Source organism: Geotrypetes seraphini, chromosome 7 (genome assembly GCF_902459505.1).
Source record: "Geotrypetes seraphini chromosome 7, aGeoSer1.1, whole genome shotgun sequence".
NCBI classification, from domain to species: domain Eukaryota; kingdom Metazoa; phylum Chordata; class Amphibia; order Gymnophiona; family Dermophiidae; genus Geotrypetes; species Geotrypetes seraphini.
Genome location: NC_047090.1, coordinates 122,878,017 through 122,904,210, shown reverse-complemented (window position 1 = coordinate 122,904,210; position 26,194 = coordinate 122,878,017). Strand labels below are relative to the sequence as shown.

The following is a 26,194-nucleotide window of genomic DNA, read 5'->3' as shown; positions in this document are numbered from 1 at the left end:
CGAAATCGGGAGACTCCTTATGCTATATCTGCTGTTCCAGGCAAATTGGAATTGAGGTATGGAACTCTACATTGCAAGGGTTTTGAGAATTCACAACTATCTCACCAATCCCTCCTTGTTGAATCCTCATTGAAGAGGATCCATCCTTCCAGAGTCTATGCCACAGTACCTCCTGAAAGAGAGGGTAAGACCATGGGCAAGTTTGTCCGTCGTCTTTATCAGAATTCCATGATGGCTTCCAGAGTCCTCAACTATAATTTTATCTTCATTACTTATTTAAGTTCCTGATTGATATCCTTCCAGGTTTTACAAAAAACCTGGATCAACACATTTAGAGTTTCAACAGGTCACTGCTACCTTGGCGCAACTCAGATTACATCTTATTCAGTCATCTTATGATGTCTTTGAACTTTCTTCCAGGGTCACTGCTTTCTCAGTAGCGATGCGCCGGCTGGTCCCCAATCTTGAGGACTGTCTGGCTAATATTCCTTGTGAGGGCAATGACCTCTTTGATGAATCCAAGTTTCAAGTTTATTGATTTTTAATATACCAACCATCACCGAATATCTAGCCGGTTTACAATAAAATACTAAAATAGAGTTAAAAAAGTACTTAAAAGTAATGACAATTGAAAGGAGGGGAGGTGAACATTGAAGAAATCGACAAGACAGATTTGAGTGTGATGACTGAAGAGAAGGAGTGGGGTAAAGTTACATTATAAGAGATAAGAAGGGGGGGAATAAAAAGGGGGTAGAAAGGAAATGGATAGAGAGGGGGGATAAAACATTAGGGATGGGATCGCTTCATAAAAGCGGTTGGTGGAATTATGAAGAGAAATTCAGGAGCAATTGAATGCATCTTGAAATAAAAACGTTTTTAGATTAGTCTTAAATTTATCAATAGATTTTTCATGACGGAGATGGGAAGGTAAAGCATTCCATAGGGTTGAAGCTACCACTGAAAAGTTTGTTTTCCTAGTATAGAAAAATTCCTTTATAGAAGGGATGAAGAGAAAGTTCCATAGAGGCTGCCACCAAGAAGTTTTCTGAGCATGAAAAATCTTTTGCCTCAATTGTCAGACCAAAGCCTAAGCCAGCTCCTGCAAAACTTTCTCGACCTCTTCCATCCTTCCAGAGGCGTTATCCTCCAAGGGTGGCTCCTTACAATCGAGAACCCCACAAGAAACAACAACAGCAAAAGCAACACAAACCTCAACCTTTTGCTGCACCTAAAGCTGCACACCATTTTTGACTGTCTCAAACAGAGCATAACCTCCATCGTTCTGCCTCTGTCCTCCCTTCCCCCATAGGACGTCATCTCCATCATTTTTACCATCGATGGGTGACCATTACATCTGACCTCTGGGTGCTGTCAATGATCAGGGAAGGATACACTCTTCAGTGTTCTCCCCAGAAATTTTTTCCAGCCAGGTGGCATGAAAAAGTAGCTGGGTGGGGTGGGGCGAGACGGGGAAATTTGATGGTGGGGAAAATTAAGGGCTCCTTTTACAAAGATGTGTTAGCGCCTTAACGCGCGGAATAGCGTGCACTAAATTGCCACGCATGTAGCCGCTACCGCCTCCTCTTAAGCAGGTGGTAGTTTTTCAGATAGCACGCGCTAATCCGGTGCGTGCACTAAAAACACTAGCACACTTTTGTAAAAGGAGCCCTAAATGTGTACTATTTTTATTATTATTTTCCAATGCTCAATATGACTTCCTTTTTTAAGGTTTGACACTTGTGTCCGAATATTTTTACTAAATTTAAGAAGTATCCAATTCTAGAAGTGAATAATTAGATATTCATCTTCTTTCAAATGGTATAGAGGTTTAAAAAAGGGAAATGCTTTAATGAAATCATTAGGTTCAATCTAGCCATTTATTTCTGCATGAATTTAAACAACTAAAAAAAAAGATAAATATATCTCATCCAGTCATACAAGAAACGTCTCTACAGCACCTCTGTTTTAAGTTTTTTATTCATTTTTCATATAACAAGTGTACCACTTAAATTTATACAATTTCATTACGTACACACTCGATATTCCTTCATACATTACTATATATATATATATATATATATATATATATCATTATATAATCTTTTACTATAATCTTGAAACAGTATGTAATATTTAATAAGTATACCAACTTTTTCTCAATTATAAACCCATCCCCTCCCCTTCCTTTGGCAACTGCATATAATACAACAAGATATATTGATATATTATTTATATTATAAGATGAATAAAATAAACCCTCCCACCCCCCTCTTATCAATATCTTATTATGGGAAAATTGTATCATTAATTGCAAAAATCTATTAATGGTCCCCAAATCTTCTTAAACTTATCTATATAACCTTTTTGTGTTGCAAATGTACTTTCCATTTTATACATATGGCATACTGAATTCCACCAAAAGTTATAATTTAACCTGTCATAACTTTTCCAGTTGTATGTTATTTGTTGAACTGCTATTCCAGTTAATATAAATAAAAGTTTGTTGTTATTTGAAGAAATTTGACTATGTGCTCTCATTGCTGTGCCAAATAAAATCGTATCATATGTCAAGGCTACCGGATTCTCTAACATCCTATTTATCTGAGGCCAAATTGCTTTCCAAAATAATAATATGAATGGACAATAAAATAAAAGATGATCTAATGTCCCTGCCTCAAGATGACAGTGCCAGCATTTATTAGACTTAGAGATATCAAGTTTTTGTAAACGAACAGGGGTCCAAAAAGCTCTATACAAAAGAAAAAACCATGTTTGTCTCATAAATGCTGAAACTGTACATCTTAACCTCCAAGACCAAAGACGTGGCCATTGAGATGCAGTAATCTGATGCTTAATCTCAATGCTCCAAATGTCTCTAAGACCATGTTTTTGTTTTTTATTTACAAATCCAGATATTAATTTATACCACATTGCGGCCTGGTGACCCATAGAACCCATCTGAAAACATAAGAATTCCAGGCTATGATAATTATTAAGATTTTTCCATTCAGGGAACCCCGCTTGAATAGCCTGCTTCAATTGCAACCACTTAAAATATTGCGATTTATTTAAATCTACAGCACCTCTAATAATGTTTTGATCACTAGGTTCCTTTCAGAGGTCTCACTGAGGATATGAAATAGATGCAATCCCCACTTCCAGACCTTTTCCACATAATTTATGGAGAGGTGTTACTGAGCCTTGAAGGAGACCTGTGTGATTGCACTACAGCAAAATAAAAAAAAGTAGCAGATAAAAATCAAAGTGAGAGCTAGGCAAAACAGTTTAGGTAAAAATGCAGGTAATAATTAGCAATGTATTAAAAAAATATTTTATTTTTATTTGCTTATAATGTCATTTGAAAGCTGCTTGATGTTAATACAGCTTTAATTTAATTCTTTATAGTGTGTGTGGGGGTGAGACAACACCTACATCAACAGTAAAGTTAGAATAGGGTCATTAAATCCAGTGGCGTACCTAGTATATATGACAGCCAGTGCTGATCATTTTTTAATAACCCCCTCCTCCATATAAAAAAAGTTATTTTTAGTAATAATCCAAGAGTTATACAACAAGGGTGCACCTAGGAAAAGGCAGCATCTTAAACACTGCAGTGAGCACTAGAACACCAACACATGCATTGTAAAACTAAACAAGCCAGATCCTGCACAGTCAATTGATCCTGTACATTCATTGCTAACAGAAAGCCATGTCCTTTTCATACACACAGAACAGAGATAGACCCTCGCCCAATATGGAATAATCACAAACTAAAAATAGAAATATGTAGACAAAAGTTAAACTGAAACGCCAAGAAACCAGACTCTGCATACAATGCAACACCACAGAAACAGTGACACATACCCTAATACTGTGCAAAATATAGACAGTAGATGTAAATTTGAAAAAACTGCTACATAACAATCACCACTTTACAAATTAACAAATATAAATAAAACAGGGAAGGGAGAAATAAGAAAATACCATTTTATTGGACTAATCCATTTTTCAATTAGTAGTAATTAGCTTTCAGAGGCCAAATCTTTCTTTAAAACAGTACAGTATACTGCTGTTATGGTATCCTGCCCTGACCTGAGGAAAGGGGTTTAGTCCCCAAAAAATTGCCTTATTTCCATTTCCTATTGATAAACTTTAATCAATACAGTTACAATACTACTTGATTCTTCGTAAAGTAACAACAAAAATTTTTTTTCTACCTTTTGTCATTTCTGCTTTAATCATCTTCTCTTCACTCTCTTCTTTCTATTCAATGTTTGTCCTCGCTCCCTTCCATGCAACATCTGTCCTCTCTCTTTGCCCCTTCCACCCAGCCTCTGCCCTCTCTATCTCTACCCCTTGCATCCACTACCCGCCCTCTCTCTGTTCCATATGGCATCTTCCGTCTTTCTATGTCCCTTCAATAAACTGTATATCCTGTGCCCTTTCTCTCCTTTGTACATGATTCATTTCAGCTTCACCCCCTCTCCATTTTTTTGTCTCCACCACTTCCACTATGCTCTGCAATCTCTATCTCATTCCCTTCTCTCCCCCCATTCCCTGGCATCTCTCTCTTTTCCTTCCATCTCCCCCCCTTCCACTCCATTATCTGGCATCTCTTCTCCTTCCTTTCTCTCCTTCCTTACTTTCACCTGGTCTGGCATCTGTCTCCTCCCCTTCCCCCATATGCCCTGACATCTCCCCCCCCCCATGGTCTGGTAGCTCCTTTCCTTTCCCTCCCTCCTATGGTCTTGGCATCTCTTTCCTCTCCTTTCCCTGGTCTTCCTTCTCCCCTCTCTCTCCCCAATTGGGTGCAGCAGCAGCACTTCTCTTCCCCCTCCCCAATTGGGTGCTGCTCCAGCATCATTTCTCTTTCCATCCCTCTTCTCTTGCCCTGGAATCTCTCTCCTCTTTTATGTCTCCCTCTGCTTCCTTGCTCTGGCACCTTTCTTTCCTTTCCCTCTGGTCTGGCATTTCTCTCCTTAGTTTCCCTTCCCTCCCCCCCCCATGCCCTGGCATCTCTCTCCTCTCCTTCAATCTCCCCCACCCATTCCTTCCTTTCTCTCCCTCCTTCCTTCCTTTCCCCTGGTCTGGCATCTGTCTCCTTCTCCCCCCATATGCCGTGACATCTCTCCCTCTCCCTCCATGGTCTGGTATCTCCTTTCCTTTCCCTCCCTCCTATAGTCTTGGCATCTCTCTTTCCTCTCCTCTCCTCTCATTTCCTTGGTCTTCCTCCCCCCCCAACCAATTGGGTGCAGCAGCAGCATTTCTCTCCCCCCAATTGGGTGCAGCAGTAACAGCATTTCTCTCCCCCCATAACCCCCCCCACCTCGGTTGGCAGATTCGCTACAGGCTGAGGTAGGAGATAGGTCAGCGATGGAGGGAAGCTTACAGCTTGGTGTTCTTGCTTGCTTCGTGCCTTCCTCGCTGCCAGGTCCTGCCTTCACAGAAACAGAAAGTAGGCAGGACCTGGCAGTGAGGAAAGCCCGAAGCAAGCAAGAACACCAAGTTGTAAGCTTCCCTCCCTGCCCTATCTCCCGCCTTAGCCTGTAGTGAATCTATTTCTCGGACTTACTTCATTTCTCTTAAGTACCTTCTCCCTCCGTTAGCCAGCAGCAGTTACTGAAGCACGCAGCTGCGAGCTTCTGCCTCTCTTTCTGATTGGTTTCGCTTTGTGCAGGAGATGAGGAGAACCAATGTCCAGCTTGTCTTGCGCGATAAGCTGCAGAACAAAAGTAAACACCGGGTTCTTCTTGTTTGCACACTCGGTCATAATGAGCCTGCAGCCCTGCCTCTAACTGTGATTGTAAAAATTGACCAGCAGTAGGGAAATTGTTTAAAAAAGTAAAGCTGAAAACCCTTTTTCTGGCACTTAAAAAAAAAAAGTCAGGCGGAGGCAAATTTGCAGCCAAGATGACAGCTGGGCGCTCACCTAAACTAGCCGGGCGGGGCGCCCGGCTAAAAGGCGCTAGAGAGAACATTGCTCTTCATTTCACTCAGGTTCCACCAGATCTTCCTCCAAGAGAATATCCTTCCAATCCATCCCAGACTGCTCTTCTTCTTCAGGAAGCTCAAGCTCTGCTTCATCTCCATGCCATCAAGGAAGTTCCTCTGGAACAGCAGAGCAGGGGGTTTTATTCCTGTTACTTCCTAGTTCCAAAGAAGACGGACGATCTACGAACCATACTGGATCTCAGGGCTCTCAACAAAGAAAAATTTTGCATGCTGTCCCTGGCATCCCTCTACCTCCTTCTAGAATCGAAAAATAATATTAAATATTGAATTAAGGCCAGTATTGGGCAGACTTGCAAGGTCTATATATGGCCATTTGGGGGAGGATAGGCTGGAGAGGGCTTTAATGGTTGGGAGGGTGTAGATGGACTGGAGTAGGTTTTGACGGAGATTTCGGCAGTTGGAACCCAAGCACAGTACCGTGTAGAGCTTTGGATTCTTGCCCAGAAATAGCTAAGAAGAAAAAATTTAAATTGAATCAGGTTGGGCAGACTGAATGGACCATCGGGTCTTTATCTGCCGTCATCTACTATGTTACTATGTTCTAGATCAGAACGATTGATTATGTTCTCTAGATCTCAAGGAGGCTTACACTCACATTCCCATTCATCCGGTCTCCCCTCAGTACCTCAGATTTCTGGTGGGGAATCTGCATTTTCAGTACAGAGTGCTACCATTCGGCCTGGCATCATCTCCCAGAGTGTTCACCAAGTGCCTAGTGGTGGTAGCAGCAGCCCTAAGGAACCATGGTCTTCAGGTGATCCCCTACCTAGATGACTGGCTCATCAAAGATTCAACATCACAGGGGGTTATTGTGGCGACCCAACGGACTACGTGGTTCCTACAAAGCTTGGGATTCAAAATCAACTTTCCCAAATCCCACTTTCAGCCCTCTCAGAATCTACAGTTCATCAGAGCTATTCTGGAGGTAGTCCAGCACACGGCTCCAACTCCGGGGACAACTGATCGGCTCCCTCCAAAGAAGCGCAGAGTAATAGTCATTGGGGACTCTATGCTGAGGGGCACCGAGGGACCAATCTGCAGAATGGATATGCAGTCAAAGGAGGTTTGCTGTCTGCCTGGAGCCAGGGTCCGAGATGTCACCGCCTGTCTTGATAGGCTTCTCAAGCCCCAAGATCACTTCCCCATGGTCCTCATCCACATTGGCACAAACGACACTGCTAAGAACACCCCGGAGAACATAACTTGAGACTTTGGAGCCCTGGGTGAGAGGTTGAAGCAGACAGGAGCGCAGGTGGTCTTCTCGATCCTCCCAGTTAGAGGCAAAGGAAGTGCCAGGGATGAGCGTATACTGAGGACTAACGAGTGGCTTCAAGGATGGTGCCGGGAAATGAACTTCGGATTCCTGAACCATAGAGAGGCGTTGCAAGGAATTCAGGGACCAGACGGACTCCATCTGACCAGCAGGGATAAGCACGTCTTTGGACACCGACTAGCCCGCCTGCTTCTTAGGGCTTTAAACTAGGTAAGTCGGGGGAGGGTACCCACTCAGATACAAGTGCAGTAAGGAACGATCCTGACGAGGTGAGTTGAAACTCCGATTCTAAGTCCAAAGTAAGTGCCCCCTTTGCAAACAATTCTCTAGGAGTCACACTACCCCAGGTGAGAAACTCCCCACAGGGACTTAGCAATCACGGGGTATGGAGGGTTATGTATGTTAATGCACACAGTTTAGGCAATAAGATTCTAGAATTAGAGACTGAAATAATAAATGCCGACCTTGATGTGGTGGCAATATCCGAAACTTGGTTCACAAACTCTCATGGATTTAATCTTTAAAACCTCATTCTGTAAAAACAAATCCAGAAATTTTGATAAATTTTGATAAAGGTTCCAACACCGAATGAATCATGGACACAATGGGTCTGCCAGGGGGATTGTGTAAAGATTTATGAATTTTAGGTAGAAATTTTATTCTCGGAGTCGTGTGAAATGGAGGGCGAAGGAAAGCAGCTTCCCTTGTCGTGATCATCTTGTTCTTTAAAGCACGTGAAACTATTTGAGATATATCCCTCTTCAGTTCCTCGATTGGATCATCCAGCAAGCATCTGTAAAAAGTGGTATCATCTACTTGCTTAGTTGCTTCTGCGTGATATTGGTCTTGAGACTGAATCACGATGGCACCCTCTTTGTCGGCCCGGGCAATTATGATGTCCTGATTATTACGCAATTCCCGTAAGGCTCGTCTTTGATTCTTAGTGAGGTTATCAGGGGGAGAATTATATCTCTCTTCTAATTCTTCAATATCGTGAAGTACTAAGTCCATCCAAGTAGTCAAATTCGGATGGAGAGGAAGTGGCGGACACCAACCAGATTTTCTGAATATAAGTGAGGAATCAACAGCCGGCTGGATGATCCTCGAAAAAAGCATACTTCAACAGAATCATTGAATCCTTCCCGAGTTAATCCAAAGAGCTGTTTTTCATCATATCCAATTTCACCACACATAATAAAGTTCCCCTGTCTCAGTGAATTACTGAACAGTAAAGACTGTCTGTGGTTTCTCTGCCAAACTCTGTTCTATCACCATGCTTTTTTATTCCAAAACCCTCTCCTTGGAACCTCCACCACCACTAGACCCAGTGCTGTTGTTGGATTCCTTGCACACGATGTCATCTCAAGATATTGTCTATTACTTCTTACAAGTCAACAACTTAGGATATGTCCTTGATATCTGCTTTACCACTATAATAAAATCCCTGAAAGACCTATCTGCCTCTCTATTTGCTGATATAATCAACAAATCACTTCAAGATGGGAATGTCCCCAATGGTCTAAAATGAGCAGCTGTGAAGTCTCTTCTTAAGAAGCCCTCCCTGGATCCCAATTCTGCTGACAATTAAAGATCTATATCCTCTTTGCCATTCCTAGCTAAAGTTCTTGAGAAAGTAGTATTTCATCAATTAATTGAATTTTTACGTAACAACTCTATCTTTGATACTTATTAATTTTGGCCATTTCTGAAACAGTGATTGATGTTCCAACAAGGTTGCAGCAAATGGTTTCTGCGGAGGTCTGCCGTAATACCATCCAATCAGTCTTATGCACAGAACCAGATGAGAAAGCTAACACATGTGCAGAGCCGGCAGGTGAAACCCCAAAGCAGCCTCCTGCCACTCAGCTGTGGGGCTTTATCCCTTTTTTTAATGGCACAGATGTTGTACGTATGTTACACATGCACAATTTTTGCCTCTTAAAAAAAAATGTGAGCCCCCATGACCCTCGAACCAAAATAGAGGCAGGAGGTTATGCCCACACTCTCATGCCAACTGTGAAATCGCCCCCCCCCCCCCCAGCACTTCATTAAATATCGGCAGGAGTGATGCCCATTGCCACCATGGCATCCCCCCCCCAGTCAGCCAAACTGGCCCGCCAACACTTCACTAAAAATCAGCAGGAGGGAAGTCCACTCCTTCCTTTTGCCATGAAACTCCCCTATAGAACTGACCCCCTCCTCTTTCCAATTTACCACTTTCTTCTTTTTCTAGACCCTTCTTTTTCTTGCCCCCTCCAGTAAGGCACACTTACCTTGCTCTGCTTCCCCTCCATGGCACTATCACCTTGCTTAACCCTCTCTGCTCCTTCTCCTTTAAATGACAGACTGCTCTCCCCACCCCTCCTCTAAATGGCACATTGTCCTCACCTTACTCTGCTCATTCCCATCTTCCATAGTACACAGATTATGCAGCAGGATGAGGAGAAATTGAACTGCTGCATATTGGATCATTTCCTCCTCTGCTGGTTTAGATTTGACTGTTTAGGTGAATTGTGGGACTTGGGGGGGTGGGTTGGGGAGGAAGGTGGAACAATTGAGTATACCTGAAAGCATTGGTTCACTGTGTAATTTCTGTGAGGTGTAGATTTTGGTACAGTAGATATTTTGATGATCACATTGCTTTTTCATTTGGACATGCTGTTTGTTATGATCTACTGTCAGTAGTGTGCAAGTCATCTTTGTGATAACGGTTTGTTGTCTTTTTAGGGTTCCTGTTCCTTGTGCTAGGCGTCCTCTTGCGCCAGTTTCTAAACCTCAGGTGCCTATTATCCCTAAGGGGGGAGGAGTGATGCCAGAGGTATCGGTAAGGACTGCAGTTCTACTCTCCCTCAGTAAGGGCCACATGCAAATAACTTGACTGATTAGAAGAATAAAGCCATAGACCTCTGTATAGCCTTTCAGTACTCATGGGAAACAGGCTGTAAGACCTGCCTGAACACCATGATTATCTTTCTGCTATTGTTAATGTAAAAATTGGTTTTGATATAAAGTGATGTTCTGGTATCTGGCAACTGAATAATAATAATCATAAGTATTCCAGTGTAGTAGGAATGGTATGATGAACACTAGTTTCTATACTCCTTTTACCTACACCTTACTAGCGCTTGACCCAGAGTGTCTATACGTACTGTGCCAACTTTCAAGACAGACTCTTGATAAAGGCATAGAATCCAAAAGAGTGTTGAGTCTTTGAGCCATTGTGGCATATCTACAAATAAAGTGACTTGAACTATACACCCTTGGCTGATTACTTGACATCTTGTCCTCATGAGTCCTTCGTTGTGTGAACCATAAGGTTGTCCATGCCTGCTCACGAGCATTCTGCAGAAGATGTCAATCACAGCTTTTCAGCTCCATCTCCCCGATCTTTGCTGCCCTCTTCAGTTCTTCCTTCTGTAGGTGAGCAGTGTTTTTTGCGGGGTTTTTTGTGTTAGTGGATTATATGTGATTCCAGGATTGGCTGTGCCTGCTTAGAGAGGAATAGACTCTGCAGTTGGCAGGTGCATCCTTCGGGGCCTGCTCAGCCAGATTGCTGAATATTTGTGGAACTCAAGGTTCTGGGTATTCAACATTTGCTCCCTTCCTTGACTCGGTCAGGAACTTGAGTGCAGATTGTTGGGTATCAGTAGTGTCCTTCGGGGCACTCACGGTGCTGGCTGCGATTTTGCCCCCCCCCTTCTCTTTTCAGCAGTCACTGCGGCCTGGAGAGGTAGATAGTCAGTCCGACTGAGGTCCAAATGGTGGCATGATAGCTGACCAGTGGCTTGAAGCAGTAAAACCCTCCAAATCCAGCTACACTCTCAAGGAGCAGAAGCAAGCTGCAGCACCTTTTCTTGTACAATAACCTCTGGAAGCTTCACCATAGGGTAATCAACCTCTTCCAGCCTGGAAACTGTAGGGATACTTGAAACCAATTTCTAGCCCCTCCCTCTATGGTCATCTCCTGCAGACTACCCTAGGATAACCAGTTACATTCCTACAGCCTGAGCTGCAGGGTCTATCTTTTCTGCTCATGATTTTTTACTTTCTAAAAGTTCTCATTATTTTATCTATTCTTGGCACGGATCTTGCCCTGGTGCTGCGGATTCACCCTGCGGGGAACTCCTTCAGCGGTAGATTGCAGATTTTCTGTGAAAAAACTGTTCCTGCCACCGGATGCCCCCTCGAACCACCCCCACACCCTCCACCCTCCTCCACACCACTAAATTACTTTAAAATGGCAGGCCTTTCCCTTCCCGGTGCATCTTGGGATGCATGGGGAGGGTCCTAAGGCCTTGATTGGCTCAGATGCCTAAGGCCCCTCCCAGGGATGGTGAGCATCCGGTGTCAGAAGGGAGTGGGCATCCCTCCTGCTGATTTTTGTTAAAGTGGGGAAGGAGAGGGAAGGAGTCAGTTCAGGGGGTCCTGGCCTGGGTGGTGGTAAGTTTAGCGGGAGGGTCACAGCAGCAAGCGGAAGTGGGCATCCCTCCTGATTTTTATTTAAGTGCCACGAGGGGGGGTCTTGCAGGGGGGGTGGTTAGGCTTATCATGTGGGGTTTCATGGCAGCAGGAGAGAGTGGGCATCCCTCCTGCCTCTACTTTTGTTCGGGGGGGGGGGGGGGGGGGGGCTCCTCATTTTTTTTTTTTTTTTTTTTTTTTTTTAATGGGCCAGATATGCATGTGTTATACACATCTGTGCCCATAGAAAAAAATGAAAAAACATGTCTCACCTGTCAGTAACACTAGACGTGTCGGTTTTTTGGGTTGGTATTACCAATCCCATTATGGCATGCAGTGTTAGGCCATCAATCAGATAGCTGGTTTTAATATTAATGACTTCATTTTAATAGTAATGAGGTCATTTGTATGCCAGATTCTGAGAATGTACAACCACACAGAAAAGCACATTATGAGCCGTTTTCAACATCTGATTGGCAAATTCCATTGGTCACTAAACCAGTCAAACTGGTTTTGCGATTATCGGTACATGATCAGAGAGTTTTGTGCATCCGGCCCTCTCCCACCTACTGAACATTTGCTTATTTTTATTTATTTTTTTTTTTTAATTCTTTATTCATTTTACCACTTACATCAAGTGTATAAATAATTGACATATTAAAATTGAATACATCACTTGAAATTCTTATCATTTAACATTAATATATAAGATTTAATCCCCTTCCTCCCATCCCTCCCAAACTATATGCAATCAAATATATCAGTTAAGTATTTTTATCTAATGAACTAAATTTTTAAACGAATTCAGAAACTTCCTCCCCCCCCCCACTTCATCTGCCCTTGTACTTATAATGGAAAAATGATATCTATTCATTGCAATACTTGGTCAATGGACATTTGCTTATTTTTGATCTGAAGAAGGGCTACCTTCGAAAGCTAATAAAAAATGTATTGTTAGTCTAATAAGCTAATGTATTAGTCTAATAAAAATAAAAGGTTTCACCTTATCTCCTTATTTTGTTTTATTTATATTAACTTTCAAAGTTGACTAATATGGCTACCACACCATTTTACTCATTCTTGGATGTGAGTCCTTCAAGTAGTAACCTTAGTGACTAGCAAAGTTAAATCCTATATAATAAAATCCTAGAGCGCGCATGCGCTCTTGAAATTTCGTGATCCCTGCCGCTGTGATTTCTGATCCGTGGCCGCGTTCCATTTTAAAACGCAGAGGCAGGGATCATTCTAGCCACTCCCCTCCTTCCACCCTCACTCACTAACCGCTGGAGGAAGCGCAGGCAAGCTTGGTCCCGATTGGTGCTGGTGGCGGCTGCCGGGAGGAGGGCTTCGTGGAGTGCCGCCACATGCCAACACCTCACAGTCTCCTGAGCCGCGTCCTCGCCACCCCGATTGCCGGCATTCAGTCTTCACGCTTCCGCGATGCAGGGTAAGGATAAGGGAGCCGAGTCAGCGGGGGTTGGGTTGGAAGGGAAGAGAAGCGGTCTACCTCGGATTTTTCAAATCCTGGCTTCTTCGGGCAGCAGCAGCATTTACAATTCGCTGCTGTTGCCGGATTCAGGCCTTCCTCTCTGGCGGGTCCTGCCTACTTTCTGTTTCAGGAAGACGACCCGACAGAGAGGAAGACCTGAAGCCGGCAACAGCAATGAATTATGAATGCTGCTGCTGCCCAATGAAGTTCAAGGAGGAAAGGGAGCAGAGGGGGAGAGAATGGCTTGGAGGGAAGAAGAGATGACAGGGCATGGAGGGAAGGAGGAATGTATGCCAGACCAAAGGAAAAGGAAGGGGGAAAAGAAGGAGGAGATGCCATATGGAACAGAGAGAGAGAGGGCGGACGCTGGATGGAAAGAGAAGAGAGGGCAGTGAATGGAAGGGGCAAGACAGAGGGTGAACAGTAGATAGAAGGGATAGAGAGAGGGAGACAGACACTGAATGGAAGTCTGAGGGACAGGGGGAGCAGACGTTGGAAGGAAGTGGGGAAGAGAAAGAAAAAAGAGCACATGCAGGATTGAGGTAAGAGGATAGAGTTAGAAATAAAGATAGACAGACAGGGGGCCAGGGAGAGACAGACAGAAAGAATGACAGACAGACAGCATCCAAGGAGAGAGAGACAAATTAAAAAAAAACAGACAGACATGTACTCTAGCACCCGTTAATGTAACGGGCTTAAACACTAGTAAAAATAATAACACCCATGTAGTGTTACGAGTTTTTTTGTGTGTGTAATAGGATGCCATTCTTTCATTGATGTGGAGGCACTGAAAGTGCCCACCTAAAAGTTTAGCCATGCCATTGTTTAAGTTCTGTTTTCTTTGCTTTTTAGGATGATCTTGCTGGAATAGAACCTTTAAATGAAGAAGCAATTGTCACCGAACACAATGATAAAACCCTGTTCCCTATCCCAGAAGACACATGTGACTTTATGAGGGCTGCATGTGTGGTATCAACTCCCTTTCATGGTGTTACAGCACAACGAGTTGAGTCTGAGCCAGATTCAGGCAGGACAATAAATGAGACTGAGAGACAGCCACTTGGTGAGCAAACTCCCAAATGTGTGGACTCTTCCTTCAATCAAGCTCTTGGTGTAAAGAAGCTAAGGTAATGAGAGGCATGGTGCTTTTGGGTATGTAGAACTATTTTCTGTGATGAAAATCAAAAGCCATGGGTGCACTTCTCTATTTACTTTCTCCTCCCTGTTTTCTGTTACCACCTTCTATTGCATCTCTTCAGACCAGCACAGAAGAATGGCGTTATACACCGCTACCAGCAGCTGGAGACTGAGAATTCTGACTTCTAAGGTGTCTATAAGTGGGCTGTGCAGTCCCCCTAGAGTAGTGGTTCCCAGTCCTGTCCTGGAGGACCACCAGCCAGTCAAGTTTTCAGGATAGCTCTAATGAATATGCATGGGGCAGATTTGCATGCCACTCACCTCCATTATATGCAGATTAGAGAATGACTTGGTGACATAATTCATCACTATTCCCGTCCCCACAGATAACCACGGGAAACAATCCCATGTCATTCTTTAGTGTATCTCAATCTCAATCCTTCTACACCAGCATTTTTCAATGTAAAGCTTGAGGGTCCCTCTTTCTTTAAAGAATATGGAGATGGTTTTCCCAAATCTGAGATAGTGACGGGAGGCTGGATGAATGGGAATGTGAGTGTAGGCCTCCTTGAGATCCAGATAGCATAACCAGTCGTTCTGCTCGAGAAGGGGATAAAGGGATGCCAGGGACAACATGCAAAACTTTTCTTTGACCCAAAATTTGTTGAGAGCCCTGAGATCCAGAATGGGCCGCAGATCGCCCGTCTTCTTCGGAACAAGGAAGTAATGGGAGTAAAACCCCCTGTTCTGCTGGTCCAGAGGAACTGGTTCGATGGCATAGAGACGAAGCAGAGCTTGAATTTCCTGAAGAAAAAGGGCGGTCTGGGAAGGGGTGGAAGGATACTCTCTTGAACGAAATCCCCCAATTGATTTTTATTTATTTATTTATCAGTTTTCAAAATAATTTACAAGAATTAACTCTTCTGAAAGCAATACAGCTTAAATTTGAATAAAGGAAAAAAGAATCAAAATCTTTGTACAATAAAGAAGCAGTCAATAGCTCCTTAGACCTCAAATTATAAGGGAGGAATTCCACTAAGTGAAGAGAAACTTATTATACATATAATTAATTAATATAATTAATCAATCAGGAAAGGCTTAACAGCATTCTTAAGAATCCCATTTTCAAACTGCTGTTCTCATTTTGAGCCTAAACATTCCCCATGGCCAACTTCTTCAAATCCAAGAAAGCTCGGAGCTGTTCAGGAGAATAAAACACATATTTAAGCCCTAAATATTTAACTAGGCCAAAAGAAATGTACCACCCAAAGAGATTATTTCAGGTCTCATTACCAAAAATAGTTTCCTACAGTCCTGTGTTTGTCTGGCTACATCAGGGTATATGAAAACTTTTTTCCCATAGAACATTATCTGTGAAGAACGAAAATATAAATGGAAAATTGCATTAACATCTTGTTCAAAAACTAGTGAAACCAGTAAAGTCATTCTTCAGATAATAAAGATACTGTTGATTCCAAAAGTTCAGATACATTCAGGACTCCTTCATTGTTCAAATTAACTTGTTTAAATTCTGAGTCCACCCCTTGTCATTTTTTCCTCAAAGGCAGATAATAAATCTTATTAACAGGTGATATGCAATCGGGAAAATTTCAACTAGATATTTTTAAACATCTCAATAGGGGGATACTCCAGGCATCTTAGGAAAATTCAAAAGACGGATGTTCAATCGACGATTAAAGTTTTCTAACTGTTCAACCTTACGATTCAATTGTATTTTATCCTTTATTAAACCAGAAGACAAATCTTGGAGTTTTTCAACTTTATCGTTAACTTGTTTTAAATCTTTAGTAAAATCTTCATTAGTCCCCTTTAATTTAAGTCCCAAAGAGTCAACAGTACTTACCAAAGCTGCTATTTCTTGAGAAGACTTGGCCACTGATACATTCAGGCTACCAAGAGCATCCCAAATGCTCTCTAATGTAATCACCGGTGGCTTGATTGATTGAGAGCTGGATTTTCCTACAACTCCCAGGTTCCCCTGCTCCTTCATTCCTCCCACGACCTCTGTCCCTTGATCCGGGGTTCCCCTGCAACATTCATTCGGCAGAGCTCCTCAGTCAGTGCTGCGGTTGGAGCAGGTCGAGGTGGAGGAACAGCAAAGTCCTCCACTTCTCCTCGTGTGAGGGATAACGCCGCCAACACCCCAGGTAACTCAGTGGGATTCTGCATGGTCGCAAACTCCCTAATCGATCGCTGCATTGGGGAGGAAGTTCGAGGTGTCGAGGAATCCAACCGAACTATCCCCTTACGCTTCGTGTGCAGCATCTGGTTACCGAAAAGAGACTTAGAATAAGACGCTCCCAGATCGGTTCAGGAGCGCAAGCAATCTGCTGCCACCATCTTGAATTCCCCCAGCTGATCGGAAGTTGATTTTTAAAAAAGATAAGTTTTCAACATTTTCTTAAAATATGATAGTGTTGCTCCCGCAGATTCATTGGTAGACCATCATGGAATACCACGGTATTTATCTCAAGCTATGACATGGTATCATCTGCAACATTCATCAAGATTTGAGATGGCAATGTGTTTATCAATAGACAGATTGCACTAGTTTAAAAATGCAGATACCAGAGCTAGTGCAATATCTGTTGCAGAAGTGAAAGTGTGGAACAACTTGGCTGGACAGATAAGGATGTTGAATAATATGCAGAAATTTTTTTTAAAAAAAAACAACCCACTTTTAAAGACCTTTTTAATTGTAGAAGCCTTTTTTTCATTGGATGAAGATTTTTTTTTATATTACTGGAAATTGGATACAGAATGTTTTATTGTTTAGTGAAATATGATAATATGTTTTCTTGTACAATCCCACTTTGTTCTGGGAACAGTGGGTTATTTCTGTCTACCCGCCAGGACTTGTAGGGAAGTCTCAAACTTCAGAGACTTAAACCCCTCCCCTTCTTACCCCATCACTGTCCCTGTGGAAATCGGTTTCTCTGGAGACAATCGGGGTATACAGGCATTCTTGAAGGTGAAGTCCTCTGACAGAGCCTGATAGCCAGTGGTCTCCCCTAGCTTATGGAGGAGTTGCCGTACAGCGAAAGATTAGAGAAACTGGGCCTCTTCTCCCTCGAACAGAGGAGATTGAGAGGGGACATGATCAAAACATTCAAGGTACTGAAGGGAATAGACTTAGTAGATAAGGACAGGATGTTCACCCTTTCCAAGGAAGGGAGAACGAGAGGGCACTCTCTAAAATTGAAAGGAGATAGATTCCGTACAAACATAAGGAATTTTTTCTTCACCCAGAGAGTGGTAGAAAACTGGAATGCTCTTCCAGAGTCTGTCATAGGGGAAAACACCCTTCAGGGATTCAAGACAAATTTAGACAAGTTTCTGCTGAACCAGAATGTACGCAGGTAGGGCTAGTCTTATGGCACTGGTCTTTGACCAAAGGACTGCCATGTGAGCGGACTGCTGGGCAAATTGGACACGATCTTGAATGAAGGGAATCTTCGGGATCCCAGTCAGCATGGATTCACCAAGGGTAGGTCCTGCCAATCCAATCTCATCAGCTTCTTTGACTGGGTAACAAGAAAGTTGGACTTGGGAGAGTCTTTGGACGTTGTGTACCTGGACTTCAGTAAAGCTTTTGACAGTGTCCCACACTGCAGGCTGCTAAGCAAGATGGAATCGATGGGGTTAGGAGAGACACTAACTGCATGGGTCAATGATTGGCTGAGTGGCAGACTTCAGAGGGTGGTGGTTAATGGTACTCTCTCTAAAACATCGGAGGTGACCAGTGGAGTGACGCAGGGCTCGGTCCTGGGTCCACTCCTTTTCAACATATTCATAGGGGATCTGACTCAAGGGCTTCAAGGTAAAATAACACTATTCGCCGATGACGCCAAACTATGTAATATAGTAAGTGAATGCAGTTTACAGAATTATATGGCACAGGACCTGCTTACATTGGAAAGTTGGTCCTCAACCTGGCAGCTAGGCATCAATGCTAAGAAATGTAAGGTCATGCACCTCGGAAGCAGAAATCCATGCAGGACGTACTTCTTGAACGGAGAAAACTTTAACTAGGACTTCAGCAGAACGAGATTTAGGAGTAATCATCAGTGCAGACATGAAAACTGCCAATCAAGTGGAGAAGGCTTCATCTAAGGCAAGGCAGATATTGGGTTGTATCAATAGAAGTTTCGTCAGCCGAAAGCCTGAAGTCATAATGCCGTTGTACAGGGCCATGGTGAGAACTCATCTGGAGTACTGTGTGCAATTCTGGAGGCCACATTACAGTAAAGATGTGCGCAGAATTGAATCGGTTCAGCGGACGACCACCAGGATGATCTCGGGGCTCAAGGGTCTCTCGTACGAAGAGAGACTGAACAAATTGCAGCTCTACACTCTTGAGGAACGTAGGGAGAGGGGAGACATGATCGAAACATTTAAGTACCTCACGGGACGTGTCGAAGTGGAAGATGATATTTTCTTTCTCAAGGGACCCTCGGCCACAAGAGAGCACCCGCTCAAACTCAGGAGCGGAAAATTTCATGGCGACACCAGAAAGTATTTCTTCACATAGAGAGTGGTTGATCATTGGAACAAGCTTCCAGTGCAGGAGATCGAGGCAGACAGCGTGCCAGACTTTAAGAATAAATGGGATACCCATGTGGGATCCCTACGAGGGTCAAGATAAGGAAATTGGGTCATTAGGGCATAGACAGGGGGTGGGTAAGCAGAGTGGGCAGACTTGATGGGCTGTAGCCCTTTTCTGCCGTCATCTTCTATGTTTCTATGATGGACCACTGGTCTGACCTAGCAGCAGCAATTCTTATGTTCTTATGCTAAGCTTTGAAGCTTACTGGGCATGTGCGAGGACCCTACTCCTAGAGCCCCTCCCTTCTCCCTGTCAGTTTTTTCTTCGACTGCTCCTATGAAGTCGCAGCTCTCCCCTCTCTTCCTCACAGACTGTAAAAACAAAAGAGATAGTACTACATAACTGAATTAGCTAGACTAGCAATTATTAGAAAGCAAAAAACAAAAGGAGAAACTGCAAGTAGTCTTAGTCCTCTTCTTCTTTCTTCCAAAAAAAGAAAGTAAAAAGAGTCACCTATAGCGAAGAAACCACAATGAGTAACAGAAATTTCTCCTCACCTGTGTTTTTCTCAGCGGCCGGCACTAGGACCACGGAGATGCTTTTCCATGCTCATTTTCTGTGATGGATGGCGCTTCTCTCCCAATCTTGTCGGCATATATTGTGTGTGAGAAAGTCTGCTGTTACGTAAAGGCACATTCGACTAGAAGTGTGACTTCGTCATAGACTGAAGCTAAGGCAGTTTCCCCTGTGGAGATTTGTAGGGTAGCAACTTGGTTCACTCTACTTACATTTGCCAAGTTTTACAAAGTGGATTTGGCGGCAAGAGAGGATTCTGCCTTTGGGTCCTCAGTGTTAAGAGCTGATTTAGTCATTCTGCCCTAGATTTCTGGGACTGCTTTTGTATGTCCCATCTGTCCAGAATGACTCACTTATTGCACTAGAAAAAAAGATTAGGTTCGTACCTTGCTAATATGTTTTCTAGTAGATAAGTGTGTCATTCTGGACCCTGCCCTGTCATGTATTTCCTGCGCCTGCCTACTGTCTCATTCCGAATGTTCTTTTACAAGCCTGTGCTTTGAATGCCAGTCAGTTTTTAGAGGCTGTCATCATGCGATTGGGCCGAGCGGTTTTACCTATCACATATCCACACCCCTGGGCACCTTTGTTCTTTGTTAAAACACAAATACAGGGTTAAATACACACACCATACATTTCCTTAAAACCCTAACCATGTCTTCCCAGCACCTCCTAGTCATTTGTCGAGTCCTCCCTGGACTCCATCTCGCCAGGTGTTCTCAAGAGTATTTCTTCTGTCCCTTTATTGACCCTCCAGATGTTTGCCAGCTTCCGGTACCATATACTGGTCACTCTGCCACTTGCCACTGTCCCCGCCGGTCTGTTCACCAGATGCTCCTCAGAACTCTGGCCAATACTGCCAGGGTCTACCAAACTGCCTCCAGCCTTGGACTTTTCTAACACATACTTCATTCAGTCGTCTTATCCTGCATGCACACGCTGATTCTGCCTTTGGGTCCTCAGTGTTAAGAGCTGATTTAGTCATTCTGCCCTAGATTTCTGGGACTGCTTTTGTATGTCCCATCTGTCCAGAATGACTCACTTATTGCACTAGAAAAAAAGATTAGGTTCGTACCTTGCTAATATGTTTTCTAGTAGATAAGTGTGTCATTCTGGACCCTGCCCTGTCATGTATTTCCTGCGCCTGCCTACTGTCTCATTCCGAATGTTCTTTTACAAGCCTGTGCTTTGAATGCCAGTCAGTTTTTAGAGGCTGTCATCATGCGATTGGGCCGAGCGGTTTTACCTATCACATATCCACACCCCTGGGCACCTTTGTTCTTTGTTAAAACACAAATACAGGGTTAAATACACACACCATACATTTCCTTAAAACCCTAACCATGTCTTCCCAGCACCTCCTAGTCATTTGTCGAGTCCTCCCTGGACTCCATCTCGCCAGGTGTTCTCAAGAGTATTTCTTCTGTCCCTTTATTGACCCTCCAGATGTTTGCCAGCTTCCGGTACCATATACTGGTCACTCTGCCACTTGCCACTGTCCCCGCCGGTCTGTTCACCAGATGCTCCTCAGAACTCTGGCCAATACTGCCAGGGTCTACCAAACTGCCTCCAGCCTTGGACTTTTCTAACACATACTTCATTCAGTCGTCTTATCCTGCATGCACACGCTGAGGGCCACCAGCCCCTCAGCCGTTTTATCGCAGTCTCATACCCTGAGGACTCCCAGCTGCTCCGTTGCTCAGTCTTATCCTGCATGCGCCTGCTGAGGGCTCTCCAAGCTTAATTTTCACAGACTCACACCCTGAAGGGACTTCTTCCTGGATTCTTCTTCACCAGTCCATTTTTGGTTATCAAGCCTGAGCCACATCCTCGACTCCAGTCTCTACTGGGTCCTCCTGCTACTCTTTAGCTTTTTCCTGCCAGTGTTTAGGCCCCGGTGGATCCTCCCTCTGCTGGTGTATAGGTCTCCATAGACCCTCCCACCACCGGGCATCCAATTCTCCGCCGCACCAGTCCCCCTGTCAGGACTGGTCAGCCTGGCCTCTCTACTCCATTGCACCGGGCTCCCTGTCATCGCTGGTTAGCAGTGGTTTTAAGGGCTTACCGGGAGTTAGGCCAGAGGCCAGCATTCCTTCTGAGGGTCGGGCAACTCCCAAAGGATTTTCTTGTCTTCTGAGCTCTCTTTGCTGGGAGCTGTTCTTTTCAGCTCCAAGCAGCATTTGCAGCTTTTTGCAGATAAGCTTTTCACACAGGTTCAATGAGCTCCACTGCTCGGGCTCCACCCTGTCACAGGAGCATGAATGAGTCCAAAACTAAACTACTCTGGCTCGGCCCTAAATTAGACCAACTACCCACCTCCATCCCATTGTCCTCAGGTTCCTCACTACAGTTGGAGTTCTGTAGCAAAGTTCTGGGCATCACCATTGATTCTTCACTATCCTTCAACGACCACCTCAACTCCTTGATAAAAATATGCTTTTTCAGCCTTCACATGCTGAGGAAAGTAAGGTCCTGCTTCCATCAAAAACACTTTGCCGTCCTCGTCCAATCTACCATCCTTTCCAGATTGGACTATTGCAATTCTATCTACTTAAGCCTAACAAAGAAAAGCCTTCATAGACTCCAACTAATCCAGAATACCGCTGCTAAGCTTATCTTCTCAAAAAGTAAATTTGACCATGTCTCGCCTCTCCTGTCCAAGCTCCATTGGCTTCCTGTAATCTCCAGGGTCCACTTTAAATGTGCCTGCTTAGCCTTCAAGATCCTACATAGCATCCTCCCTCCTTTTATTCCATTATCCTGGAATTCCTCAAATCCAAATTCAACTAAATCCACCCAAAAACTAAAATTATCCTTCCCCTCTTTAAAAGGCATAGCCCATGATGGTAAACTAGGGTCTTCCCTCCCCTTCAGAATCACGGAGCTCTGGAATAATCTTAGCTCCCCACTTCGTAACTTGAGCTCCCTTCAACTATTCCATAAGCATCTGAAAACTTGGCTATTCTCTAAAATGTAATTTTTCTTTCCCTCTCTGATATACTAAGCCCTCTAACCTCTCTTCATACTTTTTCTATAATTCCATTGGAGTTCCGTTCTTTCCCAATTCCTGTAAACCGTGCCGAGCTCCACGTTGTGGAGATGATGCGGTATATAAACCCAAAGTTTAGTTTAGTCTTTTACTGGTGTATTTTGGGATATTACTTGAGCTCCATTACTGCTCCTGTTGACATGTTTCGCTGTTTTGATTGGGGTAGGTTTTTTTTTTTGTTTTTTTTAAATCTGTTTTATTAGCAAAACAAGAAACATCACACAAAGTACAGCATAAACCAAAAGAAGTAACAAGAGGTACAATCCAAATCCAATCAAATTTTGTTGCTGGTTTTGATTGTTGCTGGTTCATATGTTTGTTATATTTCAAGCAGAACAGTCTTATTAGTTGGAGAAGTTTCCCCATATGCCTACTTCACATATGTTTTACGAAAGGATAGTCGCCTGCTTTGGAACTAACTGTAGGGGGCAGCAGAGCCATCTGTGAAGTAGGAAGGATTCAGAAAAAATCTGGAGTGGATTCCTTCTGCAGGTCTAGCGACTACAGGGAAATTGCCTGTCCATCCAGAATAGCACACCTATCTACTAGAAAAGATATTAGCAAAGTAAGAATCTAATCTCTGTTCTAAGGAGATAAACTTCTTATATGGTGTTTAAGACTCTTTTAGTGCATCCCAGGATGCACCAGGCATGGTGCTGCCATTTTGAAAAGGCGTGCCCTGAGGTGAAAGAATTGGAGAGGATTGTACAGCTGGAGGGGGTACGGACCCTGGATACCTGCTTGGGCTGTGGGGTAGGAGAGTCGTCCAGCCAAGCTCCTGGACCACCATGGAGAGGGTTGGGATGGGGGTCCACAAGGAATATTTTTGGTTTGTTTGTGTACAAATGTTAAGATTCTGTTAACTGGCAGTTAGTGAATGAGTAGCCTGTTGTGCAGAGATGTGGACTTTTGATTCTTCCACTAATGCTGCTTGTAACCTTGGACAAGTCATATCCTCTTATTTCCTCAGGTACAACCTTAAATGATAAACCCCTTTTGGATCATTACCTGCCAATTGTACTGAATTTGAAAATTCTCTTAAGCTTGGACTTAGCAAGGAGAGTAATTGTATTTTAAATCTCAAATCTTGAGGCATCCTTGAAATTAATGAAATTATTTTGTTCGTTGTAAAACAACTTACTTTTTATATTCTAGCATCATTTTTGTATTTGCCTTTTACAGTCCAATATTGGAAGTGAGTCAGGAAGACACTCGCTCTTCAGTCTCTTCTTCAGCCTCTTCTGTTTCTAACACCTTTGTTGACCATGTGCAAATCTCTGAGGAACTCGTATCTACCCACTGCAGAGCTAGCATCACTAACAAAACAGGTATTTTACATTTGATATCTACCTACCCTTTACTTTCTACCAAAGTTTGTCACCTCTCCTATAACCTTGGGCTCCAACTGTCACTGTTTTTTCAACTGTACAGATTTTTGCAAGATAGCATATAGAGAATGACAAGGTGACTGTTACCCACGGGTAGCAACAGGTAACCTGCAGAAATGGGGGTGGGGAGGAGACTGATTGCCGCAGGTATGGAAACAAGGCCATTCACAACCCCTTGGAGCGGTGAATGGCCTTGTCCCGGCAGTAAAGTATCTGCCATGAGTTGCCACCCGCTCCCTTCACACCCATTCTGGTCAATAGCCGCCCTCGGCGCGATAACGTATCTAGCAGCCCCCTTCGCGGGTGCAGCAACAATCCCCCCCTTACGAGTCCAGCAGCCCCCTCCCTCCCTCTCATGGGTCTTACAGCCCCCAACTCTCACACCCTCCCGATGGCCGGTGGCAAAAAACCTAAAAACAACAAACCTGCGACTCTCCTGGCTGGATCGACCCCTTTGCGCCTTCCAGGGAGGATCTACCAGCCTGTTAGACGCTTCCTGCACGCAGGGCTGCTCCGACCGGAACCTCCTCGCCACTGAGTCCCTCCTTCTGATGTAACATCTGGCTTTTGTCCATCATATTTGTTTAGAATAATGCCACTAAATCTTTTGAATTGAATAATACAATTTGTCAATATTACATTACAAGAGGGTTGTTTTGCTAAAACTATTTTGCGCATTTTGTTAATTCTGTACCATAGCTGTTGCTTCCCATTAGTCATGAATCTGCAGAAGGGTGTCACTCAATATTCTGAACTCTTACCCTTCTGCAGTGGAGAAAAGCTGCCTCTTCAGTTTTTCCTTCTGCAAGCAAACTTAGAAGGTATGTTCTGAGTTGTTTTGCTTTTTTTCTTATTTGGGGGTATTTTTGCCATCTGTTCTCTTTTCCTTTCTGGCTTTGGAGATTGGGGGTCTGTTCCCCTGGGAGCTTGCTCATCTGCTGACTTTTCAGAACATAAGAACATAAGCAATGCCTCTGCTGGATCAGACCTGAGGTCCATCGGGCCCAGCAGTCCGCTCACACGGCGGCCCAACAGGTCCAGGACCTGTGCAGTAATCCTCTTATCTATAGCCCTCTATCCCCTTTTCCAGCAGGAAATTGTCCAATCCTTTCTTGAACCCCAGTACCCTACTCTGCCCTATTACGCTCTCTGGAAGCGCATTCCAGGTGTCCACCACACGTTAGGTAAAGAAGAACTTCCTAGCATTCATTTTGAATCTGTCCCCTTTCAACTTTTCCAAATGCCCTCTTGTTCTTTTATTATTCGAAAGTTTGAAGAATCTGTCCCTCTCTACTCTCTCTATGCCCTTCATGATCTTGTAAGTCTCTATCATATCAGAGGCTTGAGCGCAAGCTTTGGGGACCCTGTATAAGACCCTCTGGGTATCAGGGAGCCAGTTGCGTATTTTCTCCACCCGACTTGTCATGTGGATGTTTGGGGGGGTCAGAGTCCATGGACTGGGTCTGCCTGACCAGCAGCCTGATGATCTCCAGCTGTTGATTTGTTCCTGATATGTTCTGAGGCATAAATCCTTTCCCTGCAGGCAAGCTTCTGCAAGCTGACAGACACGAGAAGTCACAGTGAGTATTCCTATTATTCCCTATGGTGAAAATCGGGGGGAAGGGGGGGTGAAAAGACCAGATTCAAGGGTTTCTGGAGTTAGTCAGGTTTCCCCCACCTCCAAAACCCTTTTTCAACATTTTTTTATTTTTCAGTTAAGTTCCCCTGGGCCATTTTTGGCATGAATTTTCTGGCAGTGTCCATCTTGGATTTTTATGAACTTTTTTTCAAAGTGCTTTTTTCTGCCTCAGAACCCCTTGGTTTGCCTAGGGACCATCTGCAATGGATGCCCCAGGCCAGTCTAGCACTAATTTATGCATTTTTATGCAGATTTTACTGGCTGGCTATATTCCACATGCCACAGGGCATCGGAGTAAGATACGAGAGCTTTGGGCTTAGCTTCTCTTTAGTGCTCCAGAATGTTAGAACATCAATAAGTCCGGTCTGCAGGGAAGAGATCCCGTCCAGAGGCCACACAGCAAAGGGGCAAAATGCAAGCGCATGTTGATGGAGGAGGCTCTACTTCCCCAGTCTGGGGTCTTGCAGGGGTCCTTGGGGTCTCCAGTGTAAGGCTTTTCAGATTTTTGTCAGTCTTTTGTAGAAAGCCTACTTAATGGGCCCAGGAAGCATTGCGCTGCCTGTGAGCACATCAACTCCACCTCATGGAATTCATGTCCCAAGCAGG

The 26,194-nt window shown here is 43.9% G+C and overlaps 1 protein-coding gene across 3 annotated transcripts in view; it reads left to right on the top strand.

Annotated features, from left to right (window-relative positions):
- Nucleotides 1–26,194, top strand: part of BUB1B (BUB1 mitotic checkpoint serine/threonine kinase B) — a 287,868-nt gene that overhangs the window by 210,788 nt on the left and 50,886 nt on the right. For all 3 annotated transcript variants that reach the window (XM_033953065.1, XM_033953063.1, XM_033953064.1), the window contains exons 14-16: nt 10,013–10,109; nt 14,085–14,359; nt 23,744–23,889. In XM_033953065.1, the coding sequence (XP_033808956.1) occupies nt 10,013–10,109; nt 14,085–14,359; nt 23,744–23,889 (518 nt within the window). The remainder of the gene's footprint in view (nt 1–10,012; nt 10,110–14,084; nt 14,360–23,743; nt 23,890–26,194) is intronic.